Source organism: Vulpes vulpes, chromosome 2 (assembly GCF_048418805.1).
Source record: "Vulpes vulpes isolate BD-2025 chromosome 2, VulVul3, whole genome shotgun sequence".
In the NCBI taxonomy this organism is placed as follows: Eukaryota; Metazoa; Chordata; class Mammalia; order Carnivora; family Canidae; genus Vulpes; species Vulpes vulpes.
The window spans coordinates 48520157-48544909 of record NC_132781.1 but is presented as its reverse complement, the minus strand read 5'-3'; the positions used below and the strand labels follow the sequence as shown (position 1 = coordinate 48544909).

Sequence of the window (24753 nt, the reverse complement as noted above, 5' to 3'; positions counted from 1 at the left end):
TGCTCAGAGGTTGCAGGGACAGTGACTAGGGATGCAGCCTGGAACCACACTGCCCAGTTTGGTGGACTGCAGTGCCCCCACCACAGCGTCCAGCATCCTGCTGGTGGACAGGCAGGTAGCACGAGACCCATGAAGATACCACTGGACACAGAGATCAGACAGCGGGATGCTATTGCCAACTGTTTATTCAGGCCTCAAACAGGTGACCAGTGACATGCAGTTTGCCTGGGCCCGTGGCAGACTGACTTGTGCTGCCGGCCCTGCTGGTGTGCAAACAAGTTCCCAGAGGAGAGGCCACCTGGGGCCAACTGGAGGGTACATGTGGTGCTGACCGGGGTGCAGGCCCCAGGGGAAGAGGGTGCGTGAAGGGTGTGGCCCCAGTGTCTGTTGCATCCAAGCCAGCCAGGGGACTGTGCCAGTGCTGAATGTCACAGCTGTGGGGGCTGTGGGGGGGCGGTGAGCGTGGTGGGGGGCAGACCGTGCCCTACCGGCAGCCCCGTAGTCCCCCTGCTAAGGCATGACTGTCAACGAGTTTCTCCACCCAGCACACGGTCTGGGCAGTGGCTGGGCCCTTGGGAAAGGGCTGCAGACCTCTGTGGCATCTTCCGCGGGTCCCGGCAGCCCAAGGATGCCCAGGACACTCCTTTTGGCCGGTGGCCCCCCCTCAGCGCCTCTGGCTGGCAAACCAGGAGAAAAAGTGATGGGGACGCGGACGCGGGGCCTGGTGAATGCGCACAATGCGTGGTGAACGCCAGGCTTTGATGGTGGCATCGTCACTGGCCGTCAGCAGGAGCTCCTGCTCTTGGGGGCTGAAGACCACCGAGTTGACCACGTCCTGGTGCCGCAGCTTAGCCAAGCAGATGTTGTAGTGCCGATCCCAGATGTAGCCGTGCCGGTCTTCGGCTCCACTGCAGGAGAGCCTCAGGTGAGCCCCTGCCCAGCACATCTGGAACCCGGCCCTGCCCTGCCCTGCACTTCTACCTGGCCACGAAGTCCCTGCTGACATCCAAGAAGATGAAGAAGCACTCGTCATTGGGCGTGTAGGCACGGTGGGCTCGAAGAGCCCGCTTCACCTCCCGCATGGTCTTGAGGTCAAACACCAGCAGGTCGATCTCCTCTGCGATAGGCGGTGGCTGCATGGGGTCGGCCACCACAGAGCCACTGGGCCAGGCACGGCTGTTGACGTACAGGTACCTGGGCGAGAGGCACCCTGCTTGGTACCAGTGGCCTACAGAGGCCCCCACCCAGGACACTCTCGGGGGCGCACCTGTTGTCTGGAGACAAGCCCATGCCGATGATATGTCCATGCACATCGATGACGTGGTCCAGGGCATCAAAGAAGGCATCTGAGCCCCGCCCCTCACCCAGCACAGGCCCAGCTGTGGTCATCTGGTGTGGCAGGATCTGCTTGATGCCTGTGGGAGGGCCGGGTAAGAGCACCACAACTGAAGCATAGGTGCCCATGGAACATGCACTCCAAGACACAGGACCAGGACTGGGCCCCCAGGACAAACGAAGGAAGTGCACTCTGCCCTCCAACTCACACCCTGCCCTTTGGCTGCAGGACCCCACCCCAGTCTTGGGGAAGCCTCACCCCCAAGGCTCTAGGGACTGAGCAGGGCCTGCTCCCTACCGATCTGGTGTGGTGAGTAGGTGAGGCATCCCGTGGTGAAGATGAGGAGCTTGCTGGCATCAGCCATGCTGTGCTCTGGAGGCTTGGTGCGGCCCTGGGCCAGCAGCTCAGCCACCTTGGTCTCCAGAGCGTGCTCTGACAGCTGGGGCTGTGCCCGCGCATCCAGGAGCCCATCCAAGAAGCGCCGCAAGCCCTCCTTGGCGCGGGCTGGAGCTGGCACGGGTTCCGGGCCTCCCTCCTCATCCTCACTGTCACTGCCCAGGTCAAAGACACGGCCTGGGGGTGCACCAGCATCCAGCAGGAGGTCTGGGCTGTCAAAGCGGCTGCAGTCAGCCACCATCACCGTGCGGATGGTGCTGGCGTTGAGGTTCTGAATCTTGAAGAGCCGCTTCACCACATTGACATTCTCTGACTCCACGTCCTGGGAGTGGGAGACAGCAGGTGGGCACAAGGCCAAGGACAGGGTGGCTGCAGGGGACATGCCCGCCCTCGCACCTGGAAAGCGTTGTTCAGCCAGAGCACTGAGCAGGAGGTGATGTCTCCGATGCGGTGCAAGTTTCCCGAGATGAGGCTGGTCTCCGTGAGCCAGCAGCCAAATACATCATAGGGCTTGTTGCGAACTCGGGACAGCAGGGCGAAGTTGTCTGGGGGGATGCGGGGGCAGGGCTGTGGGAAGGGGCGGGGCTGGGGGGGGTGCAGGGCCTTGTGGGGGGAGGGGCGGGGTTGGCCAGGACAGCCAGGACAGCCAGGCCGCCCCAGGCCCGCTCTCACCTAGGCTAATGACCGCGATCTCACCCGACGAGGAGTTGTGGGGCCCTAGGAACACCCCAGATGCCAGTAGCAACGAGTCATCCTGGTTGAACTGGGAGAACTGGGTGTAGCTCCAGTTATAGGGCCGCATGTCCGCACTGTGCAGCAGCGAGATGGTCAGGTCGTTGTTCCAGATCTGCGTGGGGACTGAGTCACCTGGGGACCTCTTGACACCAGGGCCCATGCTGCAAGCCCCCAGTCCAGCTGAGCTGGTACCCAGAAACCACCACCGGGACAGAGATCCTTGCTGCTGGCTGCCCACGCAGCGAGGGTTGTGGGCCCACGCAGCTGGGCTCCTGGCTCTGGAGAGCCCACTTTGCTCCATTAGCAGTGAGGGTGGCCCCTCGTCCCCCAGCCTCCGTCTTATGATGTCCAGATCCTAGCTGGACTGCCTGGCCCCAGCTGCCCCAGCTGTGCTCACCCACCTTGATGGTGCAGTCCTTGGAGCAGGAAGCAAACTGGTAACCCGAGTGGGAGAAGCTGAGATGCAGCACCTGATCGGCGTGCTCCCTGAGTGTCTGCACTTCCACACAGGGCACCGTGTCATAGAGCCGCCGAAACTCTTCATACCAGGATGTGGCCGCTGGGGGTGGGGGGTGGTCATTGCTGGGGCCGAGCCTCCTTTCCCACAGAGGCCAGCACCCTGACAGCGTAGGGGCCAGCCCTGCCCCTGGAGGACACTGGTTACTTCAGCAGCAGGGGTGCCCCTGGCACCCCCCAGACCCCTGCCTCCCTGCCAGGTCCAGTACTGAGACACAGCCCAGCTGTTCCCCACCAGCGTGAGTGCCATGTGGTGCGCTGACGACCACCATGTAGAACTGGGCAGCAGGGGCCCAGTGCTGTGGCTTTAGCAGGCAGCATGTGAATGGCTCTGCCTCCCGCCCTCCCAGCCAGCCTGGTGGGCTGTGGGGCCACGTGCAGGCCCTGACCTGGGTGCCGGGGCACGTCTCGGGCCACCTGGTAGTAGCGGTAGAACTGCTCCCTCCACAGGAACTCGTCCCGGGACACGGCCTGCCACTGGCGACACACCAGACCAGCGGCCAGTACATCAGCTGGGCCCAAGCTCAGGAAGATCTGGTAGACGAGGCTGTCAGGGAGCAGGGGAACGCCCCCCTCGTCCATTGTGACATTCTGCCCAGGCAGCCCTGCAACCCACATGTGGTCCCCTTAGTTCCCTGCTGCACCGAGGCAGGATGCTGGCCCCAGGGAACGAGCCTGGGACTGGGCGAGGCTGAGCAACAGCCCTGCTGGGCATTCTGCTGGACTGAGCGTGTGTGGAGGGCCAGCTGGCACTGCCCACCTGGCCGAGGGTCCAACAGCTCCTCCAAGCCCCCTGCACCCCACACCCCCGCGGGCCCTGGAACAGGCCAGACTCAGCTCAGCACCTCGCAGCCTGGTCCAGCCCCAGGTGGTGGGCGGCGCATGCCCCTGGACCCACATCTGACCTCCTCCCGCTCCTGAGCCCAGAGATCATCGGGATGCCTGGGCTGGACACTGCTCTGAGGCGGAAAAACGAAGAGCCGCTGACCACCGTGCACTCCTGTCGCCCTGACCTTGTGGCCCCAAGGCTTCAGGGCGGTCGGTGTGGACACAGGTCATTCCGAGAAAAGGCCTGGGGCCGGGGGGGACGAGCGCCAGCCCGCCCGCCCCGACACTGCCGGGGGCACGGCCGGCCCTCGGCCTCGGCCCTGCAGCGAAGAGGAGCCGCGCCAGGCGGTCAGCGGGCCAGCGCGGCCAGGGCCTGACGAGCCGGAGGGAAGGGCGGGGGCTGCCCGGCGTCCTCTCCCACCTCCCCCGCGGGGGGCTGCGAGGGGCGGGGCCTCGGCTCGGGGTCCCGGCGGCCCTTTCATCCGCAGAGGGCTCGGCCGAGGCCGAGGGACCGGAGGCGGGAGGCGGGGGGCGGGGGGCGGGGTGGCCAGGGAGCCGGGGACCGGACACGGCCTGTCAGCGACACTCCTCAGGGCCGGGGGCCGGGAGGTCGAAGGGCCGGGGATCGGGGGCCGGGGCGGGACGACGACGCTTCCCGGGGCCGGGCGCACTCACCGCGGCCGCCTCCGCCCAGCCGTGCTGCCCCCGCCCCGGCGCCCGGCCTCGGCCAGCGGACCCGCTTCCGCCCCGCCGCTCCTGCCGCCGCGTCTCTATGATGGAGCCGGCCAGGCTGACGCCTCGAACCCTGAAGCATCGATAACCACGGAGCGTCGAGCACCAGGCCGCCCGCTGGGCTGTTGCTGCGCCTGCGCGCAGGAGAGCTCGCTTCCCACAGCGCCCCCGGCGGCCAGGAAGGGCGGCGGCCCTGCGCCGGGACCCGCGGGCTGGGCCGCGGGCGAGGCTCACTGAGCGCGCGGGTTCGAGCCCCGACCCCGCCGCCTCCAGCTGCTGGGGCCCTGGGCTAGGGGGTCGTGGACAAGGAGCCAGACGTCAGCTCGGACTTCGTAACCAGAATATGGCGCCAGGCCCTGCCGGGAAGTGCAGAGTCCAGGAGGCTAGGGGTGGACTCCACAGGGAGAGCAGGAGGACCGGGGACTTCCTGGGCTGGAGGTGGACCCGCAACGACTTCCTGTGCCAGGCTTCTGGGCGGCACTGGACGATGGACTCTGACCTAGAACGTGGCCGTCCTGTCCTCAGCTTCCCCCAGTCCTGGCACCATCCCTGCCGCTGCCATGCTGACCCCCTGGACTGCGCTCCTTTTGACTCTGCTCCTGGCTGGGGGCTCCGTGAGCCAAAGGGCTCGGAGACCCCCTCGGCCGGCGTCCCCCATCAGCACCATCCAGCCCCAGGTCAACTTCGATGCTCACCAGGTAGCAGGGGGATGGGTGGGCTGGCAGGCACTTGCACCCCCTCCCCAGCTTTCCAGGGGTTAGGTCAGGCAGCCCGCCATCCCCTATGCCCTCACATGGCCTGCTCCTAGTTTGCAGGGACGTGGCTCCTTGTGGCCGTGGCCTCCTCATGCCGCTTCCTGCAGGAGCAAGGCCACCGGGCTGAGGCCACCCTCCTGCATGTGGCTCCCCAGGGCGCAGACATGGCTGTCAGTACCTTCCAGAAGCTGTGAGTCCCCAGCATGGACCCCGGGCCCCAGGCTGCCTGGCCTGGACCAGAGTCCTGTGAGGCCCTGCGCAAGTTGGGGTCCCTAAGCTGTGCCTCCTCCCCCCACTCCCCCCCAGGGATGGGATCTGCTGGCAGGTGCGGCAGCTGTACAGAGATGGAAAAGTCCTGGGCCGCTTCCTGCTGCAAGGTGAGGCAAGGGCACGAGGTGCAGGGGTGCAGGGCTGGGAGGCCATAGACTGACTCCTCCCTGCCCAGCCCGAGGTGCCCGCGGGGCAGTGGACATGGTCATCGGGGAGACAGACTACCAGGGCTTCGCCATCCTGTACCTGGAGCAGAAGCGACAGCTGTCAGTGAAGCTGTACGGTGCGTCCACACCAAAGCCCAGGCTTTGCACACCCACAGGGCCATGCACGGGGAGGGGGGGAACCCAGATGGACACACGGACCCTCCCTGCCCTCCCCCTTCCCTCCCTGTATTCTGACTTCTGATCCTCTTCCGCTGAGCGGGGACCCAGGGAGGAGCCCCTGCAGAGGGGCCAGAGGGGCTGAGGCGTGAGCGCAGGGGGACGGGGTGGGGTTTGGGGCGTGCCCCCACGTGCCCCACCTGCTCCCTTGCCGCTGGCCCAGGAGCCCCCTGTGCCCCATAGCCCGCTCACTCCCCCCAAGTGACTTGGCCCTGAGCGCCTTTGAGCAACGGATCCAGAGGGTCAACCTGACTGAGGACCATGTCCTCTTCTTCCCCAAGTATGGTAAGTGTCTCCTCGCCCCCTGGCCGCCTCGCCCTCCCACTGTGTGCCCGCCCCAGCCACCCCTGATACCCGCCTGGGCCTTCAGGTTTCTGCGAGGCTGCAGACCAGTTCCATGTTCTAGACGGTGAGTGGTACAGCAACGGGGGCACCCCTCAGTTCCTTCCCCCCGCTGAATCTGGTCTCTGTGCCCCAGAAGCCGGAAGGTGAGTCCTGGCAGCAGCCCTGAACTTGGAAGGAGTGAAGACCCCAGAGATGGTGGCACCTGTGACCCCGCTCACTGAGCCCTGATGCCCTACAGGGTCAGGGCCACCCATGGGGGACAGCCAGCACCCACATGTTCAGGAGCACTGCCTTCATTAAACGCTGCATCCTAGCCCCTGGTTCCTTCCTTCCCACGTGGGTCCTGGCCTGGGGCCTCTGTCTGTCATCTAGTGGGCAGGCGGCTGCTCCTGGGCAGGGGGCGGGGGCTGTGGAGGGGAAGGGGTCGGCTCCCGCCCCAGGAAGGCAAGGTGGATATCGGAGGTGCCCCCTGCCCTGCTGTCCTGTGCCTTGTGTCCCTGTCTGAGTTGGGCCTCCTGCCCTGGGCTCCCAGCCACCCTCTCCTGCTCCCAGGGTATGAGCACACGTGCCCTGCTGGTCTTGAGCCCACCCCCTGCCTAGAGGGGTGAGGAGTCCTCCCCCCACAGGCCCCTGGCCTCCTGCTGACTCTGTGCTCCCTCCAGGGAGGGACGGGTCCAGAGTCCCAGTGGCCCTCTGGCCTGAGGCAGCTCAGGCCTCTGGGGCAGGGACGGGGAGCCCTCCTGGTTCCTGGATGGGGTGCCTAGGTCTGCAGTGCTGGCACCGTCCCTGTGGCTGCCCCTGAGGGCTGAGTCCAGTGCTGGCACTGGGCAGCTGGTGTCCCTAGGGATAGATCACAACGTTACAGAGGCAAGGACAATAAGGAGGGGGGGCGTCTATCCCAGAATGGGGGGGAGGAGCAGGCCAGCCTAATCCATGTGTTAGGACTGGGGTGAGCACAAGTGAGGGAGCCCACACCCAGGATTTGACCAAGGCTACCAGCTCGGTGGCGCCAGGAGCTCTAATCAGAGACCTTTCTGGAATGTGGGAGCTCAGAGGCCCGGGAGATGGAGGCTAGAATGGGATAAGGGCGCACTGCCCATGGCTGCCTGGGGGGACACATTCCATGGTTGGGGGGATGTGGCGTGCTAGGTTAGGTCTGCCTCCAGGGGCTGTCACCCGCCCCCCAGCCCCCCCGCCCAAGGAAGACTGCACATCCTTTTCACTCCCCAGATCCTGGCCAGCCTGCCTGACCCTTATGGGGGTCCCCAGACACTGGGGACATCACAGAAAGAGAAGAATCAGGACTGGGGAACCCTGAACCTCCTCCACAAGCAACCAACAGGCTCTTGAAAGAAAACCATCTCCTGTCACTCCTGCGGCTGTGCCCTCAGGGCCAGGGTCTGCTTGGGGTGGGGCACAGGCCAGGGGACAGCTGCCCTGGATCTAGGGCAGGGAGCTGCAGTCCTCACCCTGTGCAGGGGGCCCGGTGGGCAGGGCCTCGACGGGGGAGAATGGTCTCCAGACCCTCCCAGCAACCCCCGCTCCCCATCATGTCCAGTTGGCATCTCCATGGCCTGGAGGGCACTAGCCAGTTTCAGCATCTCCGAGGAGGGCTTGGGGAGGGTACTGTGCCCCACACGTACCTACCCTGTGCCCAGCTCGGGGGTGGTGGGCCTGGGCTATCTCCCTTTGCTCCCCTCGGGAGCCCCCCAAGCCTTGCCCTGGGACCCTGGGCATCCATCTGATGAGTGCCTCTGAAGCACCTACTGTGTGCGTGCCAGGCTCCGGGCACATGCGTGGGGTGGCTACCTGTTCCTGGAAACTGGTCCAGGGCTCACCACTGAGTGGCCGCCTTCCCTGGGCTGCCAGGGAGCAGGGGTGAGGACCAGGCCACCCCAGGTAACCTGTGGGTCAGTCACAGAGCTGGAGGGGACACTCTGGCTCTGCCCCCACCTCTGCCTGCCCACGCCCCCCCCCCGCCCCCCCAGCCCGCAGCAGGACGACTGGGCTGGCTGGGGAGAAGAGGGTACGGGGAGGGCTTTGACGGAGAAGGCCAAAGGAGACTCGCCTCCCCCCAAGCCCTACGGCCCAGAAAAGAGCTGGAGCCACAGCGCTTGTACCCCGGAGGCCAGCGCTCGGAGCAGGCAATGCCCAGAAGCCCTTGCCCCTCGCCCCGCTTCCCCCAAACCGAAATGCCGCGGTCACTACCCACCCTCGACCAATCGCATCGGCGGTGGGCGGAGCCACAGCTGCGTGCCCCGCCCCCCGAGTTCACCGCCTGCGGTCCGCCGCCTGGAGGGCTGTAGGGGGCGCCAGAGCCACTAAGCGCCGCCAAGAGGCGCCCGGAGCTGCGTTCACCCTAGGTCGGGACGAGTGGGCGGGATCCCGGAGGCCCGGCCCGGGCTTCGTCTCGGGCCCGGGGGACTTTCCTGGCCAGTCCCGTCGGGGGGTCCCTGCTCTTCCCCGTCTCCAGTCCCCCAGAGCACGGGTGCACAGGGGCTGCTCTCGTGTTGAGCGGGCTTAGCCTTGGGTGAGGATCTCACCCCCTGGGGGGTGCCTGCGGGTGGGATGTGGGGTCGGGCGTTCGCGATGCAAAGTGCCCCCCCCCGCCCCCCTCCCGGCTTCTGCTGGAGAGCGAGGGCTCCTCCGGGACGTCCCCGGACCCCTGACCGTCCCCTGTGCTGGGGTGCTGGGGCCTGCAGTGGATCCTAGAGGCGTCGGTGGTACACCTGGCCATACACCTGGCCATGGGAGGCCCTCCGGGGGAAGGACCAGCAGTCAGAGTGAGGGCTGGGGCACGGACAAGCCCTGAAGATTTCCTCCCTGGGGGATGGGTTCTGAGGGTCCTGGTGTCCTCCTCAGGACATGCTGCTGGAGGCCAAGAGTGGGGGAGGGCAGGAGGTGGCCCAGGACAGGGGCACCCGGGTTGGGGAGGGCAGGAGATGGCCCAGGTCATGGGGACCCGGGTCGGGGCAGGAGGTGGCCCAGGACAGGGTGCTCACAGGGCAGGTACACAGGGTCCTGGGATCCTGTAGAGCTTAGGGCCCTGGGTGGGAGTGGCTGTGTTCTTCTCCCGGCCCTTTCTGGGGGCGGCCAGGTAGGCTCCTGCCTAGAGCGGGGCCCTCGAGTTCCCAGGCCCCAGGTGTGGGTGCCTAACCCCCTCAGCTGGGCTGCCTCCCTCCCTCCCTCTGGCAGGGGAGCCCTTGCAGCCAGTCCTTGCTCACCCAGATCTGGGTGCTCTGGCTGCCTGCTCCCCTCACCCTGACCAGCTGCTACCCCTGCACCCTCATGACTGTAGGGCCCCTTGACCTCGTTCTTGCCCGAGTTTTCAGGGACCTGTGGAGCAGCGTGGGGGTGGCAGGCCTGGGCTCTGCACTCTGTTCCTGCAGCAAGAACATTGTGCCCCTGACCCTTTGGGACTAAGGTTGAACCCCCTGTGTGGGATGGAACGTTCTGCTCTCCACCTGGTGGCAGGAGTGCTGCTGGGCTAGGGCTAGGGGGAGGCGCCTCAGGCCTCCAAGGGCTCCCAGGGGGCTGTGGAGCTGGGGCGCTCAAGTCAGAAAACGAAAAATCCCTGGGAGCTCGTGGACCCAGCAAGCCCAGCCCCTCCATCTTGTGCCCATGTCCCTTCCTGGGCTGGGACCCAGGTGCCCCCATGTTTGCTGGGCAGGATCTCAGGAGGGCCCCGCCCCTGCTCCATCCACCTCTGAGCCCTCCAAGCCCTCCCGCTTATGCCTGTTCTGAGGAGGAAGGTGGAGGCCACACCCCTGGGGAGGGGCACCTGCTGGGCGGGCCCATAAGGATGTGAGCATCTGAGTCCGTGGTGATCTTGGCCACTGGCTTCCTCTCTGTCCCTATGGGGATGGGGCGCTGGTGTGCCCTGTGGCTGGTGCTCACCCTGCTGGACGCCCTGAAGGGTCAGACCCCAAACACCAAGCCAGTCGCTGGCTCCGTCTTACAGAGTTTCAAGGAGGACCAGGTCTGGGGGTTTGGAGGGTGGGTGACAAAGGCCACCAGGGGCCAAGTGCAGGAGGAAAGGGGAGCTCTGAGCGCTGTGGGGGCCACGGGAGAGGGTGGGGAGGGGGACCCGAGACCGGGCAGGCCGGGCTGTGGACAGGCCTTCCTGGGTCAGCCACTGTTCCGGGTGACCCCTGCTGGTCCCCAACACTGAGCACATCGAAGCCTGCTGAGGCTCCCGCTGGGCAAGGTCACCTGCCCCTGCCAGGCCCAAGCCCACATCCACTCCTGTAGGAGGCCTCCCTGCAGGCTCAGCCTGGGCACCCTGCCTACGAGGGGCCTCGGGCCGCCCTGGACTCTGCCTACCATGGCTCCCACAGTTCCAGGGGGAGTGGTTTGTCATCGGCCTGGCAGGCAGCACCCACAGGAGGTCGGACAAGTTCCTGTTGAATTCATTCACGGCGACATTCGAGCGAAATGAAAACAGCCGCCTGCAAGTGTCCTATGCTATGACCCGGTGAGTGGGGGTCCCTGGCCTGGACCCCCGGCAGCTAATGGCTCTATGGCTCAGGTCCAGCATGGGCCCCAGCACCACAGTCTGCCCCAGGCCTCCGCTCAGGAGAGTCTGCACCTCACAGGGGTAGTACGTTAGCCTAGGCCAATGCTCTCCTGAGGGTGCCGATTCCAGAAAAGAGTGAGCGCCCTGTTCAGCCTGGCAGTGGCCTCTGACTGGGTCTTCTCGAATCACTGGGTTTTCTGGAGACAGGATCAATTGCTGCATCCAGGGTGACAGGTGCTCTGTCAGTCTGCCTGGATGAAATGCCACCCCCTGGTGGGGAGCAAGTGGGGGGTCTTGGTGGACTCCCACGCTGGAGACCACTGAAACCTGAGGGCTCCCTGCCCACCTGCCCAGCTGTGGGGGCGGGTAGAGCTGGGAGCCCATCCAGTCAGGGCTCTTTGGCTCCAAGTAACATAACACAGGAACCTTAAGCGAAGCGGGCTTGTCATGCAGACCGGGGGCAGATCATGGCTGCTGAGAGCCTCCCCCGAGCCATCTTGGATTCCTGGGGGCCCCTGACTGACCTGGCTCTTGCCGGAAGTTGATTATCAGGGGGCGTGGGGGACAGAGACCCCAGTGCATGTGCAGCTGGACCATAAAACCTTCAGGGTGGCCTCACCTCTCCCCTTGCAGGCCAGACACCCTTGGTTGCTTCTCAAAACAGCCTGGAGAGTCCCCCGCACTGCAGGGGGCTCACTGGGGTTCCCGCATCGGACCTAGCTCAGCGAAGTTCAGGGCACTGGCCTGAGGCCCAGCCTGGCCTGCTCCATGCTCCCCGAGGGGACACTGTGGCCCGTTTTCTTGCCATTGCACATTTGGGGTCTATTCCAGGCTGAGGAGGAGTGGATGGTGGGTGGGCGGGCTGGGATGCAAGGATGCACACGGACGGGGGTAGAGCTTACACGTCCATCACTCCTGTAGGGGGGATCCACCCCGGGACACCCTCGAAACCTCCTATCTCCTGGGCTGTGCCCATAGCTTCTGACCAAAGCGTCCTCCAAACAAACAGCAGTGTTGTCTTGGGGGCCCATGTTGGGGCGGCATCTGAGAACAAGAAGGGAACAAGAGGTCTGGCCGGGTTCCAAAACCTTTCTCTGTGTCCATCCCTACCTCCACAGGGGCCACCGCTGTATCACATGGTCTTATGTGCTGATTCCAGCGGCGCAGCCCGGGAGGTTCTCAGTGGATGGCGGTGAGGCCGAGAGGGTGACGGGTGGGAGGGAGGGGGATGGCCGGGGGGGGGGTGTTGCTGGTGGGCAGGCCCATGATGCTGTGCCTGTGCCCCCCTCCCCAGCGTCGGGGGCAAACCCCGAGGAAGTCCAGGTGTATGACACTGACTACAATGTGTTCGCTCTGATGCTGTTCAGAAGGCAGTCAGGTGGCCAGAGCATCCTCAGGGTTAACCTGCTCTGTGAGTTCCCCACCCGGCTGCCACTGTCCAGCTGGTGGGAGCAGGAAGGGGAAGGAGGGCAGGGTACCCAGCATCCCCACTCACCCTCAGGGGCTAAGGGCCATGCTCTGCTCCTCGGGCCCCAGGCAGGATGTGGATAATCCAGACCCGGGTGCTGGACAAATTTGTCTGCCTGGTCAGAGCTCTGGGCCTGTCGGACAACAACATCGTCTTCCCAGACCTGGCAGGTAACGGGCCCTCAGGGCACAGGGGCCTGCACCCACCAAGCCCCCCCCCCATGGGCCTCCAAAGCCCTGTGGGAGCCAACAGGGAAGTGTGGCCTGCCTTCAGGGTCTCCCTGTGGGGATCCTGCCAACTCAGAGGGTTCAACCAGAGCCCAAAGTGGGGTTCTCATAATTCCTTGGTCTCTGTGCCCTCCATACCCCATCCTGGGCCACCTCCTGCCCTCCAAGTCCCCCCTCCTCTCCTGGGCCACCTCCTGCCCCACCAGGTCCCCCCTCCCATCCTGGGCCACCTGCCTTCCCCTCCTCCGGCTCTTTACATGTCGATGATCATGTGAGCACATACTGGCACATATGGAACGTGCAGACAGGCCCACAGCCACAGTGCTCATATGTGCCCGTGTCCTCACACACCCAGGTGTGCCCGTGTGTACACACCGGGAGATGTGTCTGTGCACCATGTTCACAAGCACAGGCATGTGAGCACTCACCTGCATGGCTGCATGGAGTCCGGGCTGCGCACCCCAGGTGGGCGTGTCTCTCAGCCACACACACTCCCATCTCCCCTGTCAGACTGGTCTCCTCATCCCGATAACTGCTGAAGATGTGGCTGCTCCCCAGCGGAGGCCCCCCTCACAGCCCAGCAGTGCTCTGCTTTCAGCGTGGAATAAATGCTCCGTGGTGGGATCCGGGAGTATGAGCCACTCTGACCTTGGGGCAAGTGGTGGGGGGCGGCCCCTCAGGGCACACTCACGCCACCCCCAGCCCACTCGGCCTGTCCACACCCCCGCCCCCCACCGGCTCCTGTTGCAGGTGTTCGTGGGTAGGACTAGGCCCCTCCCCTGCCCACACAGCCCGTGCTGTGTGTGTCAAAAGGGCCTGCCCCCCACAACAGGACAGGAGTAGGCCTACCTACAAGCAGATGCCCCAGCCTGGAGGTTTAGCTTCCTGTTGGCAGCGGGGAGGTGGGGACAGCCTCCTGACCCTTACCCTGACTCCCACTGGGTGTAGAGGTTCTTTCTGTACTGGGGCCCCAGCTGTGTGCTCACAGCTGCCCCAGCCCAGACAGGACCAGTCCTCCTGAGTCTCCCCTCATCGGCCCCCAGGAGGTCCAGGCAGGGGGGCAGCAAGCCAAGCCCAGGCCCCGCAGGAACCTGGCCCCACCACAGATCAAAGAGCATCGGAGAGACCTCTTGCTCTGCACTGGATTGCACACTGGACCCCCCAGCCAGGGCCTGTCCCCGCTCCGGGTACTGGAACCCCCAGCCTGGGGCTGTCCCTCCTCAGGGCATTGGAGCCCCCAGCCTGGGCCTGTCCTCCCTTAGGGCACTGGACCCCCCAGCCTGGACCTGTCCCCCCTTAGGGCACTAAACCCCTTACTACACACACCCCAGCCTGCGCCTGTCCCCCCTTCAGGGCACTGGACCCCCCACACACACACTGGACCCCCCCACACACACACCCTGGGTCACCTGGGTCTGTTTCCCCTCAGGGCACTGGACCCCCCCCCCAAGCCTGAGCCTGTCCCCTGTCAGGGCAGGGTGGGAGGTGGGCTGTCTGTGGCCCTGGGTGCTGGGAGATTCCTGCCCAGGGACCCCCACTCTGGGTCCTGCACTCCCCCCACCCCCTGTCCACCAGAGTCGCACAAAGCCCCACACTGTGACAGAGACATGGGTGGCATCCTGGGGCTTCCCCTGGTCCTGGGGACCCAGGCTGCATCTCAGGAGAGCCCTGTGGGCCCCAGAGCACAGCAAGCTGGCCCCGTGCCCTGACCCAGGGGAGGCCAAGTGGTACTGTGGAGATCTGGGACCAGGTGGCCGGCCTCCTTGGGTGCATCTCCATCAGTGACCCTCCCCAGGGGTGTGTTGCACCATGCCTACCTGGACAGAGGGCTGGCTGTGGTGGTGGGGTAGGGTGGGGGGACAGGCAGGCTACTGCCAGGGTCACTGATACCCCGCTCGTGGCCTGAGCCCCCTTTCCACGAAGAATGGAACCGCCTGTTTACTAGTCTGGAGGGCATGTGGTGATTTCGAGCACTGGAACCACTGTGCACCTTCCCAGAGCTGCCTGGGACCCGGGTGTGGCTGTGGACCCATTCCTCAGTGACACGTGGGACTCAGGACTCTGAAGGATGCCCCCGACTGCCCCAGCCCCTCTCCCAACCCTGCCATGAGGGCAGGGGTCCCAGTCACCCCCGTGAGGGGACATTCCCCCTGCAGGGTCAGCACCTGCCTGCCAGCCAAGTGTTGCCCAGCTGGCCCCTGACTGGCTGCCCAGGACACCCTGCAGGTCTACCCCGAGCCTGCTGAGAGCAGATGCACCATGTGTCCCCACGTTCCAGGCAGCGTGGTCACCAGCCCATCCCTCGCACCAGTCAGTGTTGCAGGGCCGTCCCCTTCCTAGACAAGTGGAGAACTGTAAGGGGCAAGGGACTGGGATCCCAGGGCCTAGGGCACAGGCAGTTCCCCTGGGGCCCAGACCTTCTCCAGCTACCCCAGGGCCCTGGGCAGGTGGGTGCATCACTGGCACCTGAGCCCCTTGAGGTAGGAAGCTGTGAGAGCACCACCTCCAGGGTGGGCCCAGGTCTGCAGCCAAGCCTGCTGGGGGGTTGACCGTGGGGAGGGGGCTGGCAGTGGGGCTAGCAGGATGGCTGGAGAGCTGGGGACACAGCGCTGAGGGCTGGGCCACTGAGGGAGGGCCTGGTGGTGAGAGGGGTGGCAGGATGGGGCGGCGGGAGGGGCAGTGTGCTGGGTCTCTGGCTGAGGCAGGTGCTCTTGCCCCACCTGGTGGGCTAACTTGTTGCTTTATTACATTGGTTTTCTCTTTATTACCTTGTAAACATTACTTTTCTGGTTTATTTGTTGTGTTTTTTTTTTAATTTTTTTTATTTTATTATTATTTATGATAGTCATACAGAGAGAAAGAGAGAGAGGCAGAGACACAGGCAGAGGGAGAAGCAGGCTCCATGCACCGGGAGCCTGACGTGGGACTCGATCCCGGGTCTCCAGGATCGCGCCCTGGGCCAAAGGCAGGCACCAAACCGCTGCGCCACCCAGGGATCCCTGTTGTTTTTTTTTTAACTCTCCTTAAGTATCCACTTCTGTGGCCTCGGCACCATCTCCACGTCCCCAAGACCTGTGGGTCTTCCCAGACTGGACTCTGTCCTGTTAAACTTTATCCCCTCCCTCGCCGCACCCCCAGCCATGTCTGTGGATCTGGGGCCTCCTGGGAGTTCCCGCTCATACAGAATCTGTCCTCCTGTGCCGGCTTATCTCTCTCAGCACCATGGCCTCAGGTCCATCCCGTGCCAGGATTTCCTTCCTTTTAGGGCTGAGTGATGGTCCGTGGTGTCGACGGAAGACGTCTTGTTTATCTGAGTAGGCACTCAGGTTGCTCCCACCCCTGGGCTGCTGTGAATGACACTGCGACCAACATGAATGTTCAGGTCTCTCTTCAAGACTATTTGTTTTTTTAGAGAATCTCAAGCTGACTCCACTTTGCATTTTTTATTAAAGATTTTATTTTCTTTAAAAAAAAAGGGGGGGGGATCCCTGGGTGGCATCCCTGGGTGGCACGGCGGTTTGGAGCCTGCCTTTGGCCCAGGGCGCAATCCTGGAGACCCGGGATCGAGTCCCACGTCGGGCTCCCTGCGTGGAGCCTGCTTCTCCCTCTGCCTGTGTCTCTGCCTCTCTCTCTCTCTCTCTCTCTCTCTCTCTCTCTCTGTGACTATCATGAATAAATAAATAAAATCTTTAAAAAATTAAAAAAAAATAAAGATTTTATTTATTTATTCATGGGAGACAGAGACAGAGAGAGAGAGACAAAGAGAGGCAGAGGGAGAAGCAGGCTCCATGCAGGGAGCCCGATGTGGGACTCTATCCCGGGACTCCAAGATCACATCCTGGGCCAAAGGCAGGCGCTAAACCACTGAGCCACCCAGGGATCCCTCCACCTTGCATTCTTACATAACTTTCCACTGCTCTTGGTGTCAGCCTGGAGGTAACGAGGTCACCCTCGAGTTACTAATGTCCAATATGAATTATCATGTTCCCCATCTTCTGGGCAAAGTAATTATTACAACACTTTCCTTCCATTTGTGCCCTCTGAGTTTTCATTCGATTTTTGTCATGTGTTTTGATTCTAACTATACTTGGCACCTGCAGGATGTACTGCAGGTGACCGAGACCACAATCACCAGGGTCTGTTGTGCTCTGTAGCCCATCCCATGCGGCTGTGCTGGAGTCAGTAGCAACATCCTTCTGGCTGAAGAGCATCCTTTCATATTTTTGTTTCATTGCAGGTCTGTTTGTGATCAATTCTTTTGGGTTTTATTTGTCTGAAAATTCCTTATTTAGTCTTTATTTCTAAAATATGAATTTAGGGGACCCCTGGGGAGCTCAGTCGGTGAAATGTCTGACTCTGATTTAGGCTCAGGATGTGCTCTCGGGATCATGAGATCGAACCCCGTGTCTTAGGCTCCCTGCTTCTCCTCTGCCTCCACCCCTCCCTGGCCCTGCTCAGTGTTCTTGCTCTCACGCTCTCATTCTCATGCTCTCTATCTCCCTCTCAAAAAAAAAAAATCTTAAAAAAAAATAAAATACAGGCTTAGATCTGATGTGCACCAAACTGGACACGATTTCATCGTGTGCTTTGATGAGTTGGGACCAATGTAGACACCTGTGTAAACAGAACCCAATCAAGATGCAGAACATTCCATCATCCCAGAGAGCTCCTTGGTGACCCTTTGTGACTGGTCTCACCCCCACAGCCACAGATTGAATTCCATCTCCACGGAGGCACTTGGCCTGATCTGGGATTGCACAGCATGTAGCCTCTTGCATGTCACGCAGTCCTGGGGCCATCCCACCCCAGGTCACTCTCCGGTCAATGGATGGTTGCATCCACTTGTTTGTTTGTTTTTTTTTTTTTTTTAAGTAGGCTCAGCACAGAGCCTGCTGCCGAGCTTGAACTCACGACCCTGAGATCAAGACGTGAGCTGAGATCAGGAGTCAGATGCTCCACCGACTGAGCCCCCCACCCCCCTGGCACCCCCTTCCCTTCTTGACCCCACAGCCCCACTGCAGGTAAAGCCTCCAGCCTGGAGTAGCTTGACAGACAGAAAGAATGTGTCCCCAAGAGATGGTCCATAAATGGGACACCTGGGTGGCTCAGTCGGTAAAGCGTCTGACTCTTGGATTCAGCTCAGGTCATGGTTTCATGGTTGTGGAATCAAGCCCCGCATCAGGGAGCCTGCTTGAGAGCTGTCCCTGCCACCCACCTTCTCTTGCAAATAAATAAATTTTAAAAAAATAGGGGTTCCTGAGTTGCTCAGTCACTGAAGCCTCAGCCTTTGGCTCAGGGCATGACCCCAGGGTCCTGGGATCCAGTTCTGCTTTGGGCTCGCCACAGGAAGCCTGCTTCTCCCTCTGCCTGTGTCTCTACCTCTTTCTGTGTCTCTCTTGAATAAATAAATACAATCTTAAAAAATTTTGTTTAAATGTATGAATTCTGAAACATGATGAAAATGGCATTGTTTCGGAGGAGGGAAAGGAATCCATCCACGTGACTTTGTCAAATTGAAGCTTTGCATTGTAATGTTGGCCGTAACCACTAGAGCATATGTGTGTACAGATACACACACATCTATACACCCACACACACATGTACATGCACATACACAATACGCACACTTGCAATATCCTACAATAATAGAAGTGAAATAATAAACTGATGAAAAATAATCCAAAAGAGGTATCAAGATGGTGAGAACAGGTGGGGAAAATAAAAAGCACAAAATAAGATATATTTTATTTATATTATTTAACTCATTATTTAACACATTATTAGATTAAATAAAGTTAGCTAAATACACAACTTAAAAAGCCTGATCAGACAGGATTTTTTAAAGAATCATATGCTGTTTTAGAAGAGAAACATCCCCCCCTCCAAAAAAAAAAAGAAGAAGAAGAAGAGAAACATTTACAATGTAAGGGTACAGACATGCTAGGTTCTTTCGTAATGATAGTAGGCTCAGTCCATCAAGAACACTAAGAATTTTAAATTATTTTTTCTTAGATTTTATTTATTTATTCATGAGAGACATAGGGAGAGGCAGAGACACAGGCAGAGGGAGAAGCAGGCTCCCTGTGGGGAGCCCAATGAAGGACTTGATCCCAGAACCCCAGGATCACACCTTAAGCCGAAGGCAGACACCACTGAGCCACCCCAGCGTCCCAAGAATTTTAAATGTGTGTGTGACTAATAACAATGATCTCAGAGAGGCAGCCCCAGTGGCGCAGTGGTTTGGTGCTGCCTGCAGCCCGGGGTGTGATCCTGGAGACCAGGGATGGAGTCCTACATCGGGTTCCCTGCATGGGGCCTGCTTCTCCCTCTGCCTGTATCTCTGCCTCTCTCTCTGTGTCTCAATGAATAAATAAAATCTTTAAAACAAACAAACAACAACAACAAAAAAAACAATGGTCTCAGAATAACCAAAGCAAAAAATGGAACCACAAGGAGAGACAACCCTGCCATTGTTCAGAGAGTTTCATACACCGGCCTCAGGAAATACCAGTCCATGCAGGGGGCAAGGGGTAAAGACGGGCAAGGGGGCACAGGCCCAATGACAGGGCAAAGGTGGAGGGGTACCAGGGAGGACAGAGCCTGGGAGCCAGGCAGCAGGGCTGAGATGATCTCAGAGGCCTCAGGGATGAGGGAGGTGTGCAGGGCTGAGCAAGCTGGGCTCATCTGGGGTACCCGCCCAGGACACTGTCACCACAGGGCCTGGCAGGGTCCCTGGCTGGACCGTGCAGCTGGCCCCGGCTCTGGGCCATGTGACCACGGGCACAAACCTCCCGTCCACCCCAGGAACCTGTGGCCATCTGGGTCTGTTGGGCTCCGGAGCAGACCCTGGGGGCTTCCAGAGCTGGCCCTGCTTGTTTCTGAGGAGGGGAGGGAGCAGGAGGGTGGGCTGGCCCAAGGGGCTGGCCATCCTGGGGTGTAGGGAAGGACTCTTCCTGGGTGTGTGAGCTTCTGTGTGTCTGAGACCCCTCTGCAGGGAGAGAAGGGGGTGAAGCTGGTGTGGGGGGTGGTCTGGGAAGGGGTGAGGGCCCGGGAGCAGGGCTGAATGAGGACCCCGGGGCTGGCTGCCCCCACATGGGGCTGCTGGGGTGAGGGGCCTTCTCCCCTAGCTGCCCCCATGTGGGAGCTGGGGGAAGGTGCAGTTCCCGGGAGTGTGAAGTCTCACCGCCTTCCCTGCCCAGCACCCCAGATCATCCCAGAGCACCCTAGAGCACCCTAGAGGGATGACACTCCACCCCCCCGCCGCTGCTGGACCCACTAGAGAAAGCTTTTGAGGCTAGCGTGCCCCATGGCCAGAGCTCAGTCTGCCGTGTCCCAGGGCTAGGCGTCAGGGTGTCCAGCATCACCCACCACCCGTGGTCCCAAGGAGGCAGGGGGCTCATCCAGGGGCTCCCCCCCAGGCAGCCACTTGGAGCCCACCTCTGACATCCTCCAAGTACTGGAAATGGGAGTGGGGCTTGGGGAGGGAGGCAGGCCATTGGCTTGGCCACCGTGGGACCAGCATGGGCAGCATGACCCGAGGGTTATAAGGGGGGCTTGCCGCCCACCTCCCTTCCCTGGTGAGGAAGCTTTTGGTGGGGAGACAGAGCCATCACCCTCACCGCGCACGCGCAAAGGAGCTCTGTCACACCTGTTGGGAAACACGCCGCCTCTTCTGTTTCTTCTGAAAGCTCTCCCTCGGTGTGCGCAGCCCTGTCAGCCAGGAATGCTCTGGCAGAAAACGATTTTGTTTTGAAGGAAGTTATTGGAGTTCTTGGGTCTGTGTGGATTAACTGGGAGTTGGATTGTTTCCACCCTATGAGTTGCTGGTGCTCTGAGACCCTGGACAGCAGATGTCCCTGGAGCCTCTGTCCCCTGGCTCCGTCCTCCCTGGGGAGGGCCACAGGCTGCCCCAGGGCTACTGGCTGGGAAGCTGGGGGGCAGTGGAGATCTGTCCCTGGAAGCAGAGTCCATTCTTGGGGTTTGGGGCAAGGGGTACGACTGCCCTTGTCTCTTGTCTCTTCCCCATGCACCCCTTGCCCTATGTCTCTGGGGCCCACCTCTGGCTTCACTTCCCAGGAAGCCCTCAGGGGCTGAGGGGGAGTGCCCGGTGCACCCCCAGGCCCCACAGCACCTCGCAAAGGGTGATCTCGGGGCCCCACCAGCCTGGCCCGGCTGCCCCCACCCTGGGCCAAGGGCGCCCAAGAGGCTCCCGCCCACAGCCACGTGGGGATGGCCACACAGGGCTGTGGCTGAACCAGAGGGCAGGCTGGAGTGGGGCAGGCGGGGTGTGGGCAGCGTGGGCACGGGGACGTGTGGGGAGGCTCAGCACTTTTGCTTCCCCTGGGTGCTGGTTTTGCAGATAAAGATGCTCAGAGCCCTGACCTGTGGCAGACCTGTTTGTGGGGATGGGGAGGGGGCTCAGTGACGTGGAGACACAGCACCCCCATGCCTGGGTAGAGGCTGGGAACTGGCCCAGGCTTGGTTCGGAGCCAGGGGGAAGGGAGGAAAGGACCAGCCCTCACGGCCCTACAGCCCTGTCTGGGCAGAGATGAGGGTCCCCCCCCCTCCAGCCCAGAGGTTGGCCCCCACCAACATTGCTGCCTTTGCATGGAGGCCACGGTCTGCATTTGGCTCACAGCCTCCCCCTGAGTGCTGCCCCCCTCCCGCCCTGCCCTGGGGAGCCCAGGCCCAGGAGCCCTCCTCCCCAGCAAGAGTCGGAGGCTAGGGAGGTTGCCCTGGGCCTGGCAGGGACGGGCGACCTTGGCTGTGGTGGCCCCTCCCAGCACGCCTGCCCAGCTGCTGCAGAAATGGGGTCTTCCTGGAGGATGGTGCCCTGGGGCCTTCAGAGGCTGAGCCCTGCCCATGGACACCTGCCACCTGGCAGGACCCTCCCTAGAGCCACCCCGCAGCTGTCCACCAGCCTGGGTCACTCAAGGGAGAAGCCAACAACCCATCCCTTTGCCCCCTGGCAAAGCTCTTCCCTGCATCTGGCCAGGTAGGGGCAGTCACCCACACACTCCAAGGGCTTGGCTTACCCCTGGGGGTACCCACACTACCTCTGCCCGAACCCTGCCAACCAGAAGCCCCCACAGTCACTGACCCTACTGAGCACAGTCCTACCCCATGCCTCGGAGACCTGGGAGCTGGTGGCCCAGCTGTGGTAGAGCTGGGCAGAGCCCCAGTCCAGATCTCAGCCATGCAAAACCGGGCCCGCTTGGGGTCCCCTATTCCTGTCCATCTCCCTGCTTCACCCCTTTTCTGGCCTGGCTTCATCTGGGGCCGAACCTCCATCCCCCATGGCCAGGCAAAGTCCCAGGCACAGCTATCTCGGGGCCTCAAGGAGGGCTGGGCCCTGTGACCAGTGTTCTCAAACAGGGAAGCCCGAGTGTCTGTCTGGAAGTGGGCACACCTGCCTGGCCTCTGACCCCTGTGACAGCCTCCCTTGGGTGCCCCCTCCCCGCCACAGCTCCGTGACCCCCGGGAACAGGCCTGCAGTCAGCCCCTCCCTGTCTCGATTCTGTCACCACCCGTGACCTGGCTGTTCTGGCTCCAGGCCCAGAGGGGACAGCTACCCCTAGGGCCCCAGTAGGGCAGGCCCAGCCCCACTGCCTCCCACACATGCTCCTTTCCTGCTCCCACCCAGCCAAGAAAGCGGCCATTCCCAGCCTCCTAACTCCCCGGCCCCTCCAGACTCGCCAGCCTGGTGGCTGGGGGTCCTCCAGTGTCCCGTCTCTGTGCTCCCAGAGCAAGCCCGACCTGGGTCCCCTGGACCCACTGCTGTCCCTCCCAAGGCGGCCTCCATGACAGCAGGTCACCATCCTAGGCCTGCCCCCGCCCAGAGGGAGCCCAGCTGGTCCCAGGGTAGGACAGGAGTCTGCAAGGTCAAGACCTCTGGCAGGGACACCTGGAGGCCGGGTACATCATCCGGGGGGGCAGATGCACGCAAGGGGGGGGGGTCATCCCCAGCAACGGCCTGGCTCCTGCTGGAATTCTGGGCTCGTGTGGCGCTGGGCTTGGGGGGACCTGGGAAAATAGTGGACACAGTGGCTCCAGTACCAGCGGCTGTCAGACTGGACCGTTCCCACTGCCCATCAAGGCCTCGTTGTGCCCTGTCCCCTGAGGCACATCTGTCCCCACCGCCTCCCCTGTTAGAAATAAACACTCAGTGCCAGGAGGAGCCAGCATGACCACCAGATGACCCACAGGCTGGGCGACGGCCACAGGCCAGGCCGTGGGTGGCTCCCAAAACACCCCTGTTCTAGCCCCGGGCAGGAGCGGGATGTCCTTGCCAATGTCCTCACTTAACCCTCCATGGCCCTCGCCCCGGGCTGGGGGGCCAACCAAGCCACCTTCCCACATACCATCCAGATGGTGTCCACAGGACCCAGCCAGGAGCCTGGGGACAGGAGCATGCAGGAACCGCCGAGTGCTTCCTGGAGCACCAAGATGAGGGCCTGCAACCAAGGTGCCTGTGGCCCAGCCCCACAGGGCCTGGAGCACTCCCAGCCCTGCTCGGTGCCCACCCCATTGCTGGCCCTGCTCAGTCACCTTGGGTCCCCAGGGAAAGGCGGCAGCACCCCTGTCGGGGGCCGGCTTAAGCCGAAGACCAGGGACACAGGGCCCAGGCCTCAGGAGCAGGAGGTCCTGCAGCCGCCTGGGCCAGCCCTACACAGCCGGGTCACAGAGCCGAGAAACTTCCAAAATCAGGAGACTGAGCTGGAGTCCCTCTGCACAAAACTGTCCTCTTAGGAGAAGGAAGGATGCCCAGGGCAGCCTCTGGGGGCCCAGGAGGGCCCATCTGGTGATGCCCCAGGGCACATGGGGTCCAGCTGCCTGGAGACCTCCCCCTGGCCCTCCAACAGGCCAAAGCATACCCCCACCACTCACCGCCTGGCTGAACCCTTCTGGAAGGGTGACCATCTGCCCTGGTCACCCCAATGCTGAGTGTCACGGCTCTGGAAGGCGGCAGGCGTGGAGCATGGTGGAGGGGGCAGGCCTGTCTCCTCCATGGCCTGCCGACCCCAGCCCGGAGCAGAGCGGCTGCAGGCCCTCTGCCCTTGCAGAGGTGGCCCCAGCCCCGGCTTCCTGCCGGCCAGGAGTGGTCTCAGCTTTCCCAGACCATCTTTGGGCACCCCCAGGCCTCATCCTGGGGGCACAGCCCCACCCGGGTGCCCCACTGGAGAGCTGCTCTTCCATTTAATGAGGCCTCGGGACTCGAGTGTTCCCGCAGAAGGTCCACCCTGGGGCCCACAGACACCTCCCCCAGCCCGCATGGGTCCTGGCCCTGTCCTCTCTGTGTTGACACCGGGCGCCCTGGCTGCTGTCTTTCCCAGGGTGGCCCTGGGGGTCGGGCTTGTCTGGGGAGGCTGCTGAACTGGTTGCCCCTGCTGCACCTGCCCTGCTACTGTTAGGCTGCAGACCTAGCTCCCGCCCCATTGGGTCCCAGTGCCCCACCCCAGACATCAACCACACTGCCCCAACTCTGGCCGGTGCTGGCTCCTGGCAACCGGTAAAGGCGCCCCCCCCCCCAGTCTGTCCCCCCGAGATGCACTGACTCAGGCTGGGGAAGGCTGGGAGGGGTTGCGGGACAAGCAGCTTCTCATGGGCTGAGGGCACTGCCTCATCCCTGCTTAAATACTCAGGGGGCCCACCAGCCAGAGTCTTCAACACCTTCCATGGGGAAGCATCTTGGGGTCGAGGGCACCCCGGAGGCAGGGGGTGAAGGGGTAGGGTGGGGTCCAGTGAGGCTGCCCCTGCCTACCAGCTCAGGGACCCCTCCAAGCCCCTCCAAGCCCCCTCCCTCAGACTGGAGGGAGCTGACTGCCAAGCAGAGGGTGAGGGGCCACAGGTCCCCATGAGCCCTCTGTCTGAGGCTGGAGGACACTGTCTGCCTCAGGTCAGCCCTGGAGAGCCACCGTCTATGGGGGACACCATACCTGACTGGAAGGCCAGAGGTAGGGCAAAAGCCTCAACGGTCGCTCAAAGGTGAGGGCAACACCTTATAGGTGTGTGGCCCAAAGCCACTGGGGTCCAGAGGCCTTCCCACCTCCCCCATCCTTGGGCACGTGCCCATCGATCCCCCACGCCCGGCCACAGGCCCAGGAGCTGGGCAGCTAAGTCGCTGGCGTGGGTCTCTGCCCCCTAGGCCTAGTGGAAGGCAGGGCCTGACCTGAGGTGGAGGACACCCAGGTCAGCCCCCAGGGGTCTCTCCTTGCGCAAGGTCCTGGCACAGGCTCTGTGTCCCGT

At 62.5% G+C, this 24753-nt stretch overlaps 3 protein-coding genes and 1 long non-coding RNA gene across 8 annotated transcripts; 2 read left to right on the top strand and 2 right to left on the bottom strand.

The window, feature by feature from the left end:
- Positions 1 to 167: 167 nt before the first annotated feature.
- Positions 168 to 4848, bottom strand: FBXW5 (F-box and WD repeat domain containing 5). Of its 5 annotated transcripts, none has more exons than XM_072748049.1 (10): positions 4487 to 4560; positions 3829 to 3942; positions 3373 to 3588; positions 2869 to 3026; positions 2405 to 2579; positions 2129 to 2277; positions 1634 to 2054; positions 1268 to 1415; positions 982 to 1194; positions 168 to 908 (listed from the first exon to the last, which is right to left on the bottom strand). In XM_072748049.1, exons 2-10 carry the CDS (start codon positions 3881 to 3883, stop codon positions 665 to 667), a joined length of 1779 nt encoding a protein of 592 aa, XP_072604150.1. In that variant the 5' UTR covers positions 3884 to 3942; positions 4487 to 4560; the 3' UTR covers positions 168 to 664. The 5 variants fall into 5 exon arrangements, with proteins under 5 accessions (XP_072604150.1, XP_072604149.1, XP_025837779.1 ...); XM_072748048.1 differs by having other exon boundaries at positions 3889 to 3942; positions 4487 to 4553; XM_025981994.2 differs by lacking the exon at positions 3829 to 3942 and having other exon boundaries at positions 4487 to 4848.
- Positions 4733 to 6609, top strand: C8G (complement C8 gamma chain). The gene is made up of 7 exons (XM_025981998.2): positions 4733 to 5241; positions 5352 to 5488; positions 5605 to 5675; positions 5744 to 5851; positions 6135 to 6236; positions 6322 to 6360; positions 6430 to 6609. Exons 1-7 carry the CDS (start codon positions 5104 to 5106, stop codon positions 6441 to 6443), a joined length of 609 nt encoding a protein of 202 aa, XP_025837783.1. The 5' UTR covers positions 4733 to 5103; the 3' UTR covers positions 6444 to 6609.
- A 3426-nt stretch (positions 6610 to 10035) lies between these two features.
- Positions 10036 to 12916, top strand: LCN12 (lipocalin 12). The gene is made up of 5 exons (XM_072748050.1): positions 10036 to 10275; positions 10634 to 10770; positions 11931 to 12004; positions 12107 to 12223; positions 12349 to 12916. The coding sequence occupies exons 1-5, from the start codon at positions 10153 to 10155 to the stop codon at positions 12780 to 12782; spliced, it is 885 nt and encodes a 294-aa protein (XP_072604151.1). The 5' UTR covers positions 10036 to 10152; the 3' UTR covers positions 12783 to 12916.
- Positions 11715 to 13087, bottom strand: LOC140597822 (uncharacterized). Its single transcript, XR_011999775.1, has 3 exons — positions 12936 to 13087; positions 12308 to 12413; positions 11715 to 11856 (listed from the first exon to the last, which is right to left on the bottom strand). It is a non-coding gene; the product is annotated as an uncharacterized lncRNA (long non-coding RNA).
- Positions 13088 to 24753: the final 11666 nt, after the last annotated feature.